We start from the raw sequence: 18,819 nt of genomic DNA on the forward strand, positions 1-18,819 counted from the left end.
ATGCACATTCACTTATATATTATCTTTGCCTATTTTCATGCTATAAGGGCAGTGCTGAGTAACTGCAGTACAGACTGTATGGCCTTTAGATATTTATTATCCGGCTCTTTATGAGAAAGTTTGCTGAATAGATAAAACACAAGAATAAAAGATATGTCAAATTTGTCAACTGAGATGATACCACCAAAAAAAAAAATATGCCAACAAAGTTTTGGTCATGTGAAAGACATTAAATAAGTCATTTACAAATTAGAAAACTGGCAAAAAACTCATTTTAATATACTCATTTAGATTACTTCTAAAATGTCTCTTTTGGTATTTCTTCTTTAAGAGAAAAAAGCATAGGCAAGTTTTGATCATTTTTTTAAAAAACTTGTAATATAGTATTATTTTTTATGAGCCCAAATTAAAAGATTTTTCTATAGAAGATTTATGAGATTATTGCCTCCTTTACGAATATAAGTATTTTTACACAATTTTTTTATAACAAAGTAATAAACCATAGAAATAAGGAGCTGATATTAAATTTTAGATCTGCTCTGGCTTGACAATATACTTTACCGAATATATCCTGGTTCCTTTTTCCCTTCTACTACTTCCTTGTCAACCTCCACACATACAATGTCAGAATTAGGGACTTCAAACATTGGTTCTAATAACAGCTTTTCCTAAAGAGATAAAAAGTGATGAATTATATGGAAGATTGAAGGAACATAAAAAATACTTGTATTCTTAAGCCACCAACAGGAAATAAAACATGCTAAAAAGGCCAGTGTAAGAGCTTTCCTATTCTTCATATTAAAACAGCTTACAATAAATTCAGAGAGAAATCATTCTTATAAGGGAAAGCTATTTTTCTGCCATTCTGCCTAGTTTGGTAAGCATGCATACTCATCAGACTCAGGTGTTCCTCAGAAGCATTACTGGGCTTATTCTATCATTGAAGTCAACTGTAATCCTTATTTTAAAAACTGTAATCCTTACTTTAAAAACTGTTTACTCCTAAATTAACTCTGTCAAGCTCTTCAATTTTGAACTATGATTTCAAATAACCACCGTCTTAAGTGCCGCAATAGATCTAATGTTGTTACCTAAAGAAAACTAGCTTTGTCTAAAGGTAGGGTGCGCTGGTTTGAAAGGATTTATGCACCCCCCAAAAGCCATGTTTTAATCCTAATCAGCCTTGTGGGAGCAACTGTTTCTTTTAAACCCTATTTAGCACCGCATGCTGGAAACTTAATTAGATTATCCCACAGAGGTATGTCCCCACCCATTCTACACGGGTCTTGATTAGTTTACGGAATCCTATAAAAGAAGAAGTATTTTGGAGAAAGCTTCAGAAGCAGAGAACAACAAGAGAGAAAGCCACAAGAGAGATTCAGAGAGAGCAGAGAAGAATGACAGAGCCATGAGAAAGCCACAACAGAGAACGCTGCAGAACCACAGTCCACCAGCCTGTGACTTCTGGAGATGAAGAAGGAAAACACCTCCTGAGGAGCTAGAGAGGAAGCTGGCAGATGACAGTGTTCACCAGGTGCCCTTCCAGCTGAGAGAGAAACCTTGACCATGTTCACCATGTGCCTTCTCACTTGAGAGAGAAACCCTAAACTTCATCAGCAAGGTATCTTTTTCCCTGGATGCCTTAGATTGGATATCTCTATAGACTTGCTTTAACTGGGACATTTCCACAGTCTAAAAACTGTTAACTTGTAACTTATTAAATTCCCCTTTTTAAAAGCCACTGAGTTTCTGATATATTGCATTCCAGCAGTTAGCAAACTAGAACATAGGGGCTGGGTTAAATTCCACCTAAAGGAAAATACTGGTTGAGTACCTCAAACTTCCCAAAAATATTAACTAATCTGTCCTTTATCAGCAATACCTAAAGCCCAGGACCTCCTCAGAAAGGATGTGTAGTTCCAATTAAAAGTCCTATTGAGATGAGAGGAGTGACATTTAAGTGAAATTTTTAAAAGGGAGTGGGAACATGTGCTTATTTGGGGGAGCACAAAGGGAAATAATAATCCACTAGTATAGTCAGACTTGGGAGAAAGGGAGAGAACTTAAAAGAACAGAGCAGGTATGGTAGGAAAATATTCTGGGCCCCTAGGATCTGTAACAAAGTAAAATTTGTGAGGTTCACAGCATGCTGAAGAATTTAGGGGTAAAGTGTCATGGTATCTATAACTTAATTATAAACAAACAAGAATAGTGATTTCAATGGGCCCAAGAAAGGGCTCTGCAGCTTAGTCAAAAGACCTATTTAGAATTTTCAGATATTCTCTTTCCCATGATCCTGATTTTCTCTATTTCATTAATTGTATGTATGTCTTTGTTGTAAATTTCATTTTTAGAAAGAAGCAAAATATAAACAACCAGGACCAAAAAAATCAACAACAAAATCACCAAGCTTACATTATTTTCTGGGTATTTTCTCTGGAAACATTTCCAAAAGAAAAAAAAACATGGAGGCTTAATATTCCCAAAATTCAAACCAGGAAATAATCAGTTTTTGTATAACAACACCAACTTACCATTATGGACCGAAGGCCTCTTGCACCTGTTTTTCGTTCTAGTGCCAATTTGGCTATGGCTTTCAGAGCATCCTCAGTAACATTCAGTTCACACTACAGACACATTCAAAAGAAAGAGAACTTAGATTTTCTTTATGATATTTTTCTAATATAACCATATGGTATTTAATCTATTAACTAATACTGACAATTCCTGGTCTTCTTAGAATCACAGAATTTTAGAACTAAAAGGGACCAATGCCCTAAGTTTACAGACAAGGAAATAAGCTCTAAGTAGATTCACTAATAATTAAAAACACAGGTAGAGTCAAAATTCATATATCTCGACTGTCATCCCCCTCCCATTCAGACACAGACTTTATTACTTTCCTTCTAGAAAACCCTTGTTGGGTCCCTATATGACATTTTAGAGTGTAACTAACCCTCTCATCCTATAGGAAAAAGGTAAAACTTCAGACAAGTCTTTCTAAATTACCACAAATTTCAAAATAATAAAGTTCAAATTATTAAGAATATACAAAATATACAAAACAACAGATTTTAAAAGATCTTGGTAATTAGGCAACTTTTGGTATTAACTAGTGTTTCCAGAAAATGTAAAATTTAAGTGAGGTGATTATCTCTCATGGTGCTTTGGAACCTTGCTTCAAGAAGCAATTGTTTTTATCAATTAACCTTAAGGGAAGAGTAGTATGAATCACAAGTTTGTTCTTAGTCTTTGAAGAGATTTTCTAGATTAACACGGACTTTCCAAGATTTTAGTCAACATATACTGAACCCCTACACACTTACACATTAGAGACCAAATGATGAATTAGGCACCATTTCTTGCCTTCAAGGAACTTAGAATCTATTGAGTGGTGACAGATTAGCAAATGAATATTCACAACACAGTTTATGCACATGATGCTAAGGAAGCACCAAAGTAAGAGCCTCTAAATAGGACTAGAGGACCACTGAAGGATTTTAAGTAGGGGAGAAACAGAATTAGCTTGTGTTTATTCATTCAATGAATATTTGTTAAGAACTTAATATTTATCTGCTGGACACTATGCTCAATAATTTTAAAATGATCCACTCTGGAAGTAAAAGATGGTATTTTGGAGATGGTAATCAAAGATACACTTGAGGCAGGGGCCCAAGTAAGAACAAATGCATAGGTCAAGGTGAAGAATGATAAAGGGGTTTGACTTGAGACGGTAGCAGTGGCAGTGGTAATGGAGAGAAGGGGACGCAGAGGCACTAAAAAAATCCAAAACATTTGATATCTGACTGGATGTGTGGATTAGAGTGACCTCCGACATCTGGTTGCAGAGCAGTAGATATGGGAGCTGATAAAACTTCACTTAACAAAAGTATTTAATAGTATCACTAAAAGCGTTTAGAATATCAAGGCTGAAAGCACAACTCTGTGTGTCTGGCTTGGAATGGGCCGGGGTAGGATACTGGCAATAATTATCTCTATAAATAATGTCCTTGAGCTTTATGCTATTGTAACTATTTTAATTAGGAATAAAACCAACTCCTACATGTTCTAATGTAACATAATTTGCCTTCCCTGATTTTTAGGTTAAATCTAATGGGGGAATAGGCTGGTATTCCAGAGGAACAGAACTGCTTTTTAATTTGTTAGGCTAAATTATGCAGAATATCACTAGCAAGAAAAACATAAATTAAGCATGAAAAATAAAAATCTAACCTTATCCATGCTGAATAAGGCCTGGTATTGAGGAATAACTGCATTGCGTGGCTCAGTTAGTATTTGTACAAGTGTTTTCTCATCTAGGCTATGCAAAGGAACTACCACAGGCAACCGTCCCACAAACTCAGGAATCATGCCAAACTCAATGAGATCTCTGGCTTCTACATGACGTAATAATCGATCTTTTTCTTCAATGTCTTGATGAGTATTTGATTCTCCACTTCGATTGGCAAGGTCTGCAGCAGCTGCAGCCCTTCTGCCTTTTCCCAGATTAGATGGTGTTCCAAATCCAAGATACTGCCAAAGAAATGATATGTATTAAAATAGAATGAATTTGCATATATTTAAATAGAATGAATTTGCAAGTAGGTATTCAAACAGAATGTAAAATGCAGATAGTGTGCAAGTAAAATTAAAATATGATAAACTTGGAAATAAGGCATGTTTAGAAAAGATGCAGTTTCAGATGTTCTACCATGAAGTTAAGAAACTTGATAGATTTTTCTTAAAAAGAAGTTGTGACTATGACCCAGGAATCCCACTTCTAGGTATATACTTAAAAAAATCCAAAGGAGGGACTCAAATAGATATTTATATACCAATATTCAGAGCAGTATTATTCACAATAGCCAAAAGGTGGAAGCAAGTCAAGTGTCCATCAACAGATGGATAAACAAAATGTGGTATAGGGTGCAAGGGTGGTTTAGGGGTAGAATGCTTGCCTTCCATGTGGGAGATCTGGGTTAGATTCCAGGACCATGCTCAACCCCCTCTGTAAATTTTATTACAATGAAACTTACAGAAATGCAGGTGTGATCAGGACCTTTGCCTCAAAAGTATTTTGGTAATATTTGAAGATTAAAAAACTTTAGAATTGTATGCATCCTTCAGGCATATGTAAATATACCCATACTCTCTATAGCATATGTAGAATAATACAGATTCAGATGGTTACTTAATGAATCAGATAAACTAGTGGTAAAGCAAGAAACAGAGAAATGAAACTTTCTCTTTTATCATTCATAATTAAGTTACTACCATTGGTTCAATTTATGAACTAAAATATTTTATCTTTTGTCTTCCAAACGCTCTTGTTTTAGAAAAGACAAATATGCCTACTAAGAGTATGTTCTTTTAAACTATAAATTTCTTATCTTTCGAATTGCTAATTGTTGTTCCTCATTTGCTTGAAAATGACTTTTTTAATGTATTTCTCCAGCTGAGGACTAATGTATTGCATTAATACTAATTAGGATTTTCCTATTTTAGTTATGCTGTGTGTGAAATTTTCCATTTGTGTGTGTGTGTGTGTGTGTGTGTGAAATATAGCATATATACCAAAAAGCAATATATTTATAAGTACATTTTAATAAGTAGTTTGTCATGGTTAGGGACAGGTGTCAACTTGGCCAAGTTATGGTACCTGTTCATCTGATTGGGCAAGCGCTGGCCTGTTTGTTGCAATGAGGACATTTCATAGGATTAGGTCATGATCACATCAGCTACATCCACAGCTGATTCCATTTGTAATCAGCCAAAGGGGAGTGTCTTCTGCAATTAGTGATGCTAAATCCAATCATGGGAAGCCTTTTAAGGAGGACTCAGAGGAGACAGGTTGCATTCCTGCTTTGGCTGGTGAGCCTCTCCTGTGGAGTTCATCCAGGCCATCCATTGGAGTCATCGGCTTCGGAGCCTGCCCTGTGGATTTTGGACTCTGCGTTTCTACGGTCACGTGAGACACTTTCATAAATTTTATATTTGCAAGTGTTCCCTGTTGATTCTGTTTCTCTAGAGAACCCTAACTAATACATAGTTATAGAACAGATTTTAAAGTTTGGTATGGGTTACAGTTCCATTATTTTTCATTTTTTCTTCTAGGTGCTCCAAGACACTAGAGACCAATAGAAATATCAATATAATGATTCAGCAGTCCTACTCATTTGTTAAATCCTAATTTCTCTATTACACTCCTCCTTCTCTTTAAATAACATATATACATAAAAGTAATAAATTTCAAAGTACATCACAACAATTAGTTGTAGAACAGATTTTAGAGTTTGGTACGGGTTACAATTCCACAGTTGCTATGTGTATGTTTCTAATCCTCTATAAAATCACTATAGAAAAGCTCTTTTATGTGCCTTTTCAAAAAGACCCATGTGACAAGTCCTCTTTATATTTACTGCCAGGATACCTAGTATCTCCTGAAGACTTCAAATACCTCCTCTTTCAGGTTATAAGAATTAAACCCCTATTTTCACTAAGAAGTCCAGAACTAAGTGGCATGATTTAATACCCACTAAGTCAGAACTACGACCTAAACTGTCCTTCTACATGTTTCTGATCTTTTACAAACATTACTTTTAACCATTTAGTTCTACAGGTTTCAAGCTTCAAATCCTCCTTAGATGTATTCATCGTAAATACCAGAGCACAGTTCCTGCCTTTGGTTACAGAATTTCAAATAAAGGTTATGTCTCTTTCTCTCACATACACACGTACCAAACGTACACACACCCAAGAAAAAATAAAAGCAGCAGCATTAATTTATTTTAATTACATCTAAGCTGCTACTTTAGTACATTTAAGGCCAAACAGATATTTTAAAATCCTCCAGTTTACTACTCTGAAATTTAAAAAATCACTAGGAACATATTTCTGATGTGATCTGAGAAAATGTAACTCCTAAAAAATTTACAACTGGCAGCCAGCTAGATAACAGAATAGAAACTATCCATCCTCTGTAACTTTAAATGCTCCTTATCCTGCTAGTAACCCCTAAGAAAACTTACCTTTTCATTTTTCCTCCTGCTGATGATTCTGTCTAAACCATTGAAAGCACCAGATGCAACAAAGAGGATATTTGTTGTATCAACTTGTACTGTTTCTCCACGAAGCTTGCGGGAATTCTTTTCTGGAACATTGACTATAGTACCTTCTAGTAGTTTTAATAAGCCCTAAATAAAGAATAAATTATTTATAGCATCATCATATAAGAACATTGATTACACTTTAGATTATGGGTTTCAATGGGGAACATAATATGTGGTTATGGTCAATGAGCATAACTAAAGAAAACACATTTCCACAACTAACATGAAGATGTAATATACTTATTAATAATCCATACATTTATTAGAAATGGTTACAGGATTCCTAATGTACTATAACTCAGGGAATAGTCAACCCGAGAGGTTGTTTGTGATGGTAAAGACATTTATAATTCTTTTTGTAAGATATTCCCATAGTGGGAACATTCAAAATTTGAAAATAGCTAAAGACCTGTCATTCACATAAATTAAAATTCTATTCTACTCCTAGAATTAAGTTTGGGGAATACCAGTATTTTGAGAGGACTTATACAAAAAACTATCTAGCACATTTTATAAGTGTGATCTTTGGCAGTCAAAGAAAACTGAAGCAATTTTCCTCCCACTTTAGTTTGTAATAATTAGTTGGCCAATATATAATTTTGACTTGAATTATGGTTCTGTAAGGAATGAAACACTACCTTCTACCTATCTTCTAAGTGAAAGGAATAAGAAGCATGTACACAATATCTAATTAAAGTCAGAGATTTCTTTAAGAATCCCCTAGAAATATAACTGGGCCTTTAAAGAACTAAAAAAACAAGGATTAAATTTCATCTTTTCTGTTTTTCAAATTATTTTTTATTTCCTAAGAAAGATAATGTGATATTTGAAATAGCCAACCAGAAGTTCCTTTCAGGATCTTAATTACTTTAAAATGGTATGTGGAGTCTGGGGTGAGAAAAAGAAACAAAACAGAATCTAATTGAATGTGAAACCAAACGTACAATATTAGGAGGCTGATGTATTCCCTTCCTTTTAGTGGGCTTGAACAAAATATTCAACTGCTTACTTGCTGAACGCCTTCTCCACCTACATCCCGTAACTGATGAATGCCTGGCACACTGCCAATCTTATCTACTTCATCCAGAAAGACAATTCCTATAATTTAAGGAGGATTCTGTTTATAATGTGAAAAAGATATACACAAGATAACCTCATCTTTAAAAGTCTAGGTAGCTAGAAAGCAAGGTTATTCAATGTTTCATATTTAACAAATACAATGGTTTAATATTATAAATATACACTATTATCTCCCCCATTCATCATTTTGTACAAATATTTTATAATTTATTTTATTGAATACCACGCAGGTATGATAACCAAATCTCTTTGACAGGAGTTATCTACCCAACTAATGTTTTCAGGTTTTTTATCTTGGGAAGCTGGAGAAGTGGTATAGTGTAGAAGCAGGTATTGTGTATGTAGTGCTGGCACTAACTTTCACTTACTTTCCCACCTATCTTCTTGTCTTAAAGGATTTGACCAGGAAGCTGTCAAGCTCTTCATGTAAACAAGGACAGATGATAGATGGGGAAAGGAGAAAGGCAGCATCTATGACATCCTATAGGCCAATAGGCTAAACTGTTTCTGCGTTCATTTTTCTCTCTCTCCTGACCTTGGCCCTGACCCTGCTCCAATCCCAGCATTAGGAGTCTGGAGGGGAGCGGAAACAAGAACAAAATGATAGTAGTAAGTACCTAAAAGAATAATAATTTGGACCACTTTCATCCTAGCTGCCATCTTAGTGACAATATGACAAAGCAAATTTCATGGTCCTTAATCAGTGGTTAGAAAGTATGTACCATAAGTATTTTCATATAATTACAGAATTTTAGTCCCTGACTCAAAATAAAGACTGCATTCCCCCCAACCCGAACCATTTCTGTTAACCCTAAAGAACACCCAGGGCTCTATCTGAGATTCTACAAGTTTCACGTACTAAGATGACTTTCCAGAAACCTACAATCTCCAGATGGTTCTTAGGCCAGATAAGTCCTGAGGCCCAGAGGGGCCAGCCTCTCCGAAGCATTAACTAGTTCAGTCCCCCTGTTCCATACTGTCAACACCCCTTTCCAACATGAGAAAGTTAGAAAGGGCAGAGCCCAAATACCCCTAAAGATTGGGAGGAGGATCAAAGGAGGAGGAGGAGGAATTACAACAGAGCAGAAGGGATTTAACAAATGGGTGTGACTGCTGAATCATTATATTGGTATTTCTTTTCATTTCCAGTGTCTTGGAGCAGCTAGAAAGAAAAACCAGAAATTATGGAACTGTAACCCATACCAAACTCTGAAATCTGTTCTATAACTACTTGTTTCAATGTGTACTTTGAAACTTATTGCTTTTTTTATATATTTCATAATAGAAAATGTTTTTAAAAATGAATAAATATTACTTAAATGCAAAAAAAAAAAGACTGCATTCCCCATAGACTACATCGACAGCTATGCTGAAAACATACCTTGCTGTGCTTTTTCTACATTATAATTGGCATCCTGGAGCAGTTTGGCAATTACAGACTCAATATCTTCACCTACATATCCAGCCTGAGTCAAGGTCGTACAATCACAGATAGCAAAAGGGACATCAAGGCATTTAGCTAGGGTTTGCGCCAGCAGGGTTTTACCTACAAATAGAAAGTTAACTAAAAATATGTTGGCACATAATTTTTCCACAAAAATGCAAAATAAACTAAATTTAGAATAGCATTTAATAAAAAATTGCTAACTTCTACTACTACATCACTTCTTTATTATTACTGAGATCTTGTTATATGCTATTTATTTTTCTTATTCCTGTAAAGACATTAAGAATTGATCTAGAGGCAACACCAACGTCTTAAATTCAGCCTGAAGTCTACACAGGAATACTGGTAACGTATCCCTAAGATTGTTATATTTTCTTCTAAAGAGCCAGACTCCCCCAATCACAAGAACACAGGGTGCAGACTAATTTACATTCTATTTTAACAAATGAGTACTAAGTTTTCTCAGGAAGTTATTTACCTGACCCAGTTGGTCCAAGCAGCAAAATATTACTTTTTTCAAGTTTTATGTCGTCATGAGAAGAATCCAATACTTCACCTCCTCGTTTTTCCTGAGATATTTGTTGATTTACCTGTTGCTGCATTGATGCACCTAAAGCATTACCATGTGGACTAATTCCAGCAATCTGAAGCAATTCTGAAAAAAATGCCAAAGGAATTAATAAAGCTTTATTTGAATTCACTTGAAAAAAATACCCAATAAAAACTTACATCTTAAACCACAGACCCATTTATAAAACTTTAAATATTTTGGCATGCTGTCTTACCTAAAAAAGAAGAGAATGTCAAATTATCTAGTGACAAAATGTACAACACACAATGATTATATTTATGTAAAACAAATGTTCCTTCATGTAAGGGAAGGCAGTAGAACAGAAGGAGAGCCATGCAAGGACTCACAAAGCTTTAGCTTTAGTCCTTCTTTGTAAATAATTGTATGTACTTGCACAAGTCATATAAACTTTGTGTTTCTGTTTCCTAATCTATAAAATAGCAATAACATCTGTCTTATAATTTCAAATACATGGTTAGAAGGTGTAAAGAATAAAATGCAACGATGATCATGCATCTATGTGATGATGTTAAGAAGTACTGATTGCAAATGTAGAATGGTATGATTTCTAAATGTTGGGTTAATTTCATTTTTTCCGTTAATTAAACAAAAAAAAAAAAAAAGGAGAAGGGGTAATTGGAGCTGAAGGGATACAGACTGTGCAACAGGACTGGATATAAAAACTCAGAAATGGACAGCACAATACTACCTAATTGTAATGCAATTATGTTAAAACATTGAATGAAGCTGCATGTGAGGTATAGGTTTTTTTTCCTCTCTATTATCGTTTTAATTCTTATTCTGTTGTCTTTTTATTTCTTTTTCTAAATCGATGCAACTGTACTAAGAAATGATGAATATGCAACTATGTGATGATATTAAGAATTACTGATTGTACATGTAGAATGGAATGATTTCTAAATGTTTTGTTAATTTTTTTTTAATTAATAAAAAAAGAAGAATAAAATGCAATTTCTTCGGAGGCACTTTGAAAGAAAAACAAAACACATTGTTATTTTATTTGTTAGAGTATAAATGAAATGAAGCAGAGCTGTAGAGAAAGGGAAAAACACTGAACTGAGATTTCTGTCACTGCACAGTAGGTCCATAGCAAAAAAACTTCCCTGGACCTGCTTCTTTGCCTGTAAAGTGAAAATACTAAAATGGGTGACCTCTACAGTCTCTTCCATATCTAAAAATGATTCTGTGAGTCTACCAGAAAAACTAAATATGGTATAGATCACTGTCTACACAAATCTCTGATTTTTTTAGGCTCTCACGTCGATCTTTCTAGTCCTTCTAAATAGATACACAACACTTAAATTACATAGGATTTGATACTGCTGGCAAAGTTTTAACAGCTTGGTCCCTACAAAAATGAATCTTTATTCTTGCTCTCTCTTATCTGAGGGAAAGAATCCAAATAGTCTTTTTAGACTATCCAGATTTGTCAAAATCTGATTCTCAGCATCTCTGTGATCATATCATACTTGTTTATATTTTCTGGATTTATTATTTTTAGGTTGTTTCTGATAAGTAAATTAAGAACATCAATTCTTTGCAGAAGTACATTATTATTTTAATCAAATCAACAGAACAATAATTAAGCAGTCATAACAATTATAATGGTCTTATTCCATCTGGCTGTCACTTTCTTAGGGTCATAATCCTATTTATCAAAAACAAAAGCATTCAATAAACATTTGAATTCAGTTAAATTTCACTACACTTGAGGGTTAATGATTAGCAAAATAATTCACAATGCTATGCCTCATTATCATCCACAGCAAGCAAGAAAATGCAAACTATATGTGATGATATTGTGAATTACTGATTATATATGTAGAATGGAATGATCACATATTAAGAATGTTTGTGCTTCCTGTAATTTTTTTTTTAATTTTTTTAAAAATTTAAATAAAAAAAAGGAAGTGCAGCTACTATTAATTTCAGTTGGTTAGTTAGTTGTCACTAGCAAAGTTTTTCTTTGTCAGCAAAATCTAGTTAGGAGTTGTAATAACATAGGAAGGGGCTTTGCTCAAGCTTAGCTCTGCCCAACAGGAAAAAGAGAATTTAGCAGAAAATTTGAACAAAATTACAGTGGAGATTTTTCGGTCATTCCATTTTGTGAGTATATGTCCCACAGGAAACTTGAGATGACTCTCCCGTTCTTTCAGTTAGTCTCCATTCCTGCAATATCTCTCACTGTACAACAGCTTTCTACAATAAGAACTATGAGCAAACAGGCTAGCATAGTGATTAGTGTGTGGCCCTGGGTAAATTATATAAAATTTCTGTGCTTCAGTTTTCTCATCTGTAAAATGGGAGTGAAAATATCAGTTTCTATCTCACAGGGTTTGGGAGAGATTAAATCAATTAATATATAAAAAATGCTTAGAACATTGCCAGGCAATAGTTCTACAAGTACTATAGAATTTGCTATTATTATTGCTATTTTTCTGTGTTCAATTATTTGTACAGCATAGCCCTTAAATGCAAAACAATTATTTCACCTGGTGCTCAATCTAAGAAATAACATTATGTTACAATAATGGAAGCTTTTTCTTACTAAAAAGCAGTATGTGGGTCTCTAATGTGATTTTTCAAAGAGAGTTTCAAGAATAACTTTGATTATATATGACTTTTGCTTAATGCCCTAACTTTAGAACCTAAAACCCCACATAGGAGAAGACTACGAAGAATTTACATGAAAATATATTCTATTTAAGCATGCAAAATATTTACTTCCAAGTTAATCAATATAATTACAAATTGCTTTTAACCTAAGTTTTAAACACTGTTACTTGTTAACATTTAAATTATACCAAATCACCATAAATATTATACAATATTTCTCTCAAATATTCACTACAGACTTTTCTCTTTTCTAATTAATGCTAGTTTTATCAGCCATCAGCTTAAGTTTATGAGTACTATACTTACTGTATATCTGATTATATTTCTGGATTATAAGATATATATTATACAGGTACTTAAAGTTCATTATTTAGATCTTATATTCTTATATATAACTAATTTTACATTACATTATTGCATTTAATTTTACTATGCTCAATATAGAATTTCCATACAATATAGAATTTAAAAATAACTAGGGATGAATAATTTTATAACATGTAGTAAATCTCATGTCACAGTTGGTAAACCAGTTATGTTACCAATATAGATTCACAGAGACAAAAAGAGAGAGCAATTCAAATCATGAATATATAATACTGCTTGCCTTAAAGGCTAATGTAAAAGTATCAAACGTGTCAGTGAAAATTTGTCATGCTTTATTATTATTTGCTTTGTCTTGTTTGTTACTCTAATTACAGAACAGAAGGCCATGTGAATCTTTCTATGAATACTCCTGGAATCTTTATCCTCTGTGCAGCTCCTATATCTGCCACCAAAGGAAAGGCTGCAAGACATCAGAATGGTTGCTCTCACTGATGTATCAAGCCCTTCTTCAACCGCCATCAGACTATCTGATGCTTAAAAGGACAATCCAGGGCTGCAAACAGTGTGTTGGAAGGGCTTATTCATAATTTGCAAGGGGATAGTAAATTTCACAAACACAAACACAAAATAAACAGTTTCTGGCAAAGAGTCGCCGGAGATAACTTGCCTTCCTGTCACCTATAAGCAGGCCAACTCTAATTATAGTCTGGCAAAAAATAAAGTAGCAAACTACAGATTTTTAAAAAATACAACTCCTGTTAACGTGCAGATCTCTATTGAGAAAAATTATGTGATATCCATATTTCTCTAAGTAATGCTTTAAGAAATATTGCAACAGAAAGATAAAATCAAATATCCAAAATAACAACATATACAAACTATACAAATTAGCTATGAAAAAGTGCTCCAAAGTTATATATATACCATGTATGAAAAACTTAGATGTAAACACATGTTTACCATTACTACAGCTGACATACTTCACTAAGGACAATCTCAAAAAGAATGATTTGAATACAGAGGATAACCAAGGGGAAATCACTTACTTGTAAATCTGTACTCATCCTCCCGTCTTCTTATTTCTAACTCTAAGAGAGAGGATGGAAATGGGAACATGAAAATATTACATATTTGTATAGTTTGAGAGAACAATAAGTATCCCACTGCCTGCTCTCTTACAAATATATTTAAAGAGGTGTTCATTAACATTTTTTCAGCTTATCATATTATGAGAATCTATTGCTTCAAATTTTCTATGTTAAAAAAAAAACTTAATGATGGCTGTCCAGTTGCTAATATTTACACTTGCTGAAAGCAAATCTGACATCTATTTAAAGAAAAGAGTAGTAATAATTTAAGTCTACAATAAAATAGGACTTAAAACCCTTCACATTATAAATACCACATAATCATTTGCTCTTCTAGCACTTCAATAAATATTGAGCCAACCTGATGAATCACAAAAAATTATTTTGTTCCATAACTAAATAGTGCTTTTTGGACCTTGTAAAAATGTAGGTTCTAAATCTTCCCATCAGTTATTATGATAACCCTTTCTAAAAACAAAGTAACTGATACACTAACTATTTTGCAATAAGGTCAAAAAGTAACTTTGTTGAAATTATTTATTAATTTAGTAGCTACTAAAAGTAATCAACAGATGTTGAGATTTTATAAATTTAATAGGTTGTAAGTATTTAGCAGAATGCCCTCAAAGGACAAGGTGATGGCTAAAAGAACTTAAAACAATGGGTTGGAGACCTAAGTTAGAAATCAGGGCTCTCTGGTCAACAAAATAAAAACTTGAATATTTCATTTTACTGTATTCTTAGTTGTTTTTAATAAAATCATTCTACAATATAACACATATTACCCACAGTAAGTTAAGATACACAGTACAAAATCTATCCTAGTAGGAGTTATACCTTGAGAAATTTACAAATATGCCCTTATCCTTGCAATTCATAGCTGCAGCCCAAAGAGCAAGTAGTGCTCAACATGCTGTGCAACAGTTACCATCTTCCCCTAACTCTGACTTAGGCAAATGAAATTCTGTATCCTGAACCCAAAGGAGAGACCTAGAGTAGTACCTAGCACTGTAGTGTGCTGTTCATGGAGAACTCTTTGTGGTTAAGTCTACAATTTTAAGATGACTTCTTAAAAGTCAACCCCAGAGATTTTCAAGCATTCTTCTCAATAAGAAATACATTTTATACTTTGTGATGCACATATAACTGAAAACAAAAGTTTCAAGAAACAATACTTACCTGAACTACAAGTTAATGCACTTTGATATTTTCTATCTTCATCTGTTACATTTGGGTAAAAAAAAAATGCTGTAGGCAACCTACGAAATGATTTCATGATCCACCAATGGGAAGTGACCTGCACTTTGGAAAAACACTGCAGTACACTATAAGCTTTTTAAGACCAAAGCAAAGAGTGACAAATAAAGCTTACTTTTTATTTATTAATAAGAATATATTCTTATTACTAAGAACACAGTAACCTATTTAGTCAATAATTTAAAACACTAACCTCTAGGTGTTAATGATGTTGGTTTCTCCACTTCTGCTTGTTGTCTCAGATTAGGTGGGATATTATTATATATTCTCTTATAATGATTGTAGACAGCAACTGAAAGTACCTTCTTAGCAAACGACTGGCCAACAACATACTTGTCGAGGTAGTTATAAATCTGAAAAATGATTGGTATGGACAGTTTACTAAGAGCAACACTAAAAATGTACATTAAAAGGATCTATACTGAGCATATTTGCTTATAAATTTGAATAAAGACTATCATGAAAAATGAAAAGCCAAGGGCACAATGCATTATGTAGCAATGACTCAGAAACTCTAAATGCAAAACAAACCAAAACACAATTCATTTGTTCTCTGTATCACTGTATTCTACTAGTACTACGGCGGTTTCTGTTCTATAAACAATGTCATCAATGCTATTTTTTAAATAAAATATTAATTTAGGACACCTACATATGCAACATGCACCTAAAGGCATTAGCAGTAAAGTAATCCATTAAATCATTTCTACACCTCTACATAGAATAACTGTCTTCATGAAGATAATTCTAAAACTACACTTTCAGAAAAAGGCATTATATAACCAAAGCCATTAAATTACCATTATATATACATTTTAATATTCATGAATGAATATTTAGTTTTTTACTCAGATATTAACTTTGAAGGTACTCATTTATCTAAATTATCTACCTAAATTTTTTACACTTAGAAACTACAGCTCTATTCTATATTCAGATATTGCCAACAGCATGGAAAACAGGGTAAATTCCTTCAGCTTTTAATGAACAGAAATGAACTATGACCAGTTAAACTGCCTATTTATTTTCTAGAACTTTGACTTAGATGTCTAAAGTCTACACAAATTAGTAGAGAGACTATAAAGCTTACTAACAATATGTTCATTACATTACTTATTTTTACATGACCAACTCTTCAGCTGTTGACTATATACATTTATTGTAGTTTTTTAAAGTCGTCTTCATTCCTCACAAATTATACTCATGAATTACTAAATCTGTCATGGCACATCTGACGATAGGGACAAATGAACTAGGATCTAAGCTCAATAGAAAAAAGAAAGTTACACTGAGACAGAAGATGACAAATAATCTAAGTGTCCAACAGGACTGATTGAGACAAGGTCAAAACAATGGGCATACAGCCAGGGGGCAGGGATCCCAGTTCTCAGAGAGTGCACATCAAGTACCCAATGGAGCTGGTTATATACGCTGCCCTGTTTCTCAGAGCCAAATCACTCTCTGTCCAAGACTCCTGGAAAGAGCCCATACCACAAAACCCACTGTGCTACCCAGGGGTCATGGCACACTGGCTGCCAAAAATTACTTGCTTACACTATTAGACTGAAGACTGTTTTACCATAAAATAGAATAGTTTAAGAGGGAGAATGGCAGACTGGTGTTATTTAGGGGCTCAAACTAACAAAAAGAAATCTAAAGCTGCTCTATTGAAGGATATTATTTCATATTAACTTGGTATTAACACCATTCTAATAATCATCTAACTATATTTCATTGTTACTAAGTGTAGAAATCATATCATGGGAAAAAAGCAATGGCTTCAATGTCTAAATTCCAAGTATCAAATATCAATAACAATTTAGCCAGATATAGTCTATATTAAGAACTTAAAACACCTGTTTATAGACTAGTATTAGGATTCAAAATAAAATGGAGGGACACTGATATAAACTGACATTAGTGAATAAACTTGGAGAATTTCATTGGTAGCAGAGACCATCAGGAGATAGAAATAGGGTAAGATATTGGGTAATTGGAGCTGAAGGGATACAGATTATACAACAGGACTGATTGTAAAAACTCAGAAATGGATAGCACAATAATACCTAACTGTAATACCATCATGTTAAAACACTGAATGAACCTGAATGTGAGAATGAGAGAGGGAGGAGTGTGGGGGCATAAATGAAATCAGAAAGAAAGACGATAAAAACTGAGATGGTATAATCTAGGAATGCCTGGAGTGTATAATGATAGTAACTAAATGTACAAATTTAAAAAATGTTTTTGCATGAGGAAGAACAAAGGAATGTCATTACTGCAGGGTGCTGAAAATAGATGGGAATTAATATTTTGAAATTTTAATTTATATGTGAAACTAAAGCAAAAAATGTTTATTTCGTACAAAATTTATATTTTGACTAGTGCATCTCCTAATATAACTTATGTAGACAGCTTAATTGAACACCATAAGTACATGGAACCTTGAATAGGGCATGAGATTTTATCGGTTTGTCCAGAGTGATGTGAACAGTGAATAAAAAAGTATTTGCAAAGTCCCCTTTGGGGAATGATGAGAAAGGGGGAAAATTCAACTTCCCCAAGTTGAATTCTTGATATTCTCACAAGCAGTGCGGGCAACCAAAGCTATAGGCTAAGCCCCCCAATCTTGGAGTTTGTTCATATGAAACTTAACCCCACAAAGGATAGGTCAACCCTACTTAAATTTAGGCCTAAAAGTCACCCCCAAGATAACCTCTTTTGTTGCTCAGATGTGGCCTCTCTCTCCAGCCAACACAACAAGCAAACTCATTGCCCTCTTCCCCCGTCTACGTGGGACATAACTCCCAGGGGTGTGGACCTTCCTGACAATGTGGGACAGAAATCCTAGAATGAGGTGAGACTCAGCATCAAAGGATTGAGGAAACCTTCTCAACCAAAAGGGAGAAGAGCAAAATGAGACAAAAAAAGTGTCAATGGCTGAGAGATTCCAAACAGAGTCAAGAGGTTATCCCAGAGGTTATTCTTATGCATTAAATAGATAATACCTTGTTAGTCAAGATGTAGTGGAGAGGCTGGAGGGAACTGCCTGAAAATGTAGAGCTGTGTTCCAGTAGCCATGTTTCTTGAAGATGATTGTATAATGATAAAGCCTTCACAATGTGACTGTGTGATTGTGAAAACCTTGTGTCTGATGCTCCTTTTATCTACCCTATCAACAGATGAGTAAAACATATGGAATAAAGACGAATAATAGGGGGAACAAATGTTGACATAAATTTAGACTGAAATGCTAGTGATTGATGGGGGAGAGGTGTGGGGGGTGTGATATGTAATGAATTT

General features: G+C 34.0%; 1 protein-coding gene and 1 long non-coding RNA gene across 6 annotated transcripts in view; one reads left to right on the top strand and one right to left on the bottom strand.

Annotated features, from left to right (window-relative positions):
• LOC143656271 (uncharacterized) overlaps positions 1-14,075 on the top strand; it is a 38,788-nt gene extending 24,713 nt beyond the window's left edge. For both annotated transcript variants that reach the window (XR_013162446.1, XR_013162447.1), the window contains exon 3: positions 13,546-14,075. This is a non-coding gene — a long non-coding RNA (uncharacterized LOC143656271). The remainder of the gene's footprint in view (positions 1-13,545) is intronic.
• The window catches only part of CLPX (caseinolytic mitochondrial matrix peptidase chaperone subunit X), a 43,557-nt gene that overhangs the window by 4,306 nt on the left and 20,432 nt on the right, over positions 1-18,819 (bottom strand). For all 4 annotated transcript variants that reach the window (XM_077128225.1, XM_077128226.1, XM_077128229.1 and 1 more), the window contains exons 5-13: positions 15,710-15,869; positions 14,218-14,259; positions 10,115-10,291; positions 9,571-9,735; positions 8,119-8,207; positions 7,029-7,193; positions 4,234-4,533; positions 2,535-2,627; positions 562-668 (exon numbers count right to left, since the gene is read on the bottom strand). In XM_077128225.1, the coding sequence (XP_076984340.1) occupies positions 562-668; positions 2,535-2,627; positions 4,234-4,533; positions 7,029-7,193; positions 8,119-8,207; positions 9,571-9,735; positions 10,115-10,291; positions 14,218-14,259; positions 15,710-15,869 (1,298 nt within the window). The remainder of the gene's footprint in view (positions 1-561; positions 669-2,534; positions 2,628-4,233; positions 4,534-7,028; positions 7,194-8,118; positions 8,208-9,570; positions 9,736-10,114; positions 10,292-14,217; positions 14,260-15,709; positions 15,870-18,819) is intronic.

This window comes from Tamandua tetradactyla, chromosome 14 (assembly GCF_023851605.1).
Source record: "Tamandua tetradactyla isolate mTamTet1 chromosome 14, mTamTet1.pri, whole genome shotgun sequence".
NCBI classification, from domain to species: Eukaryota; Metazoa; Chordata; class Mammalia; order Pilosa; family Myrmecophagidae; genus Tamandua; species Tamandua tetradactyla.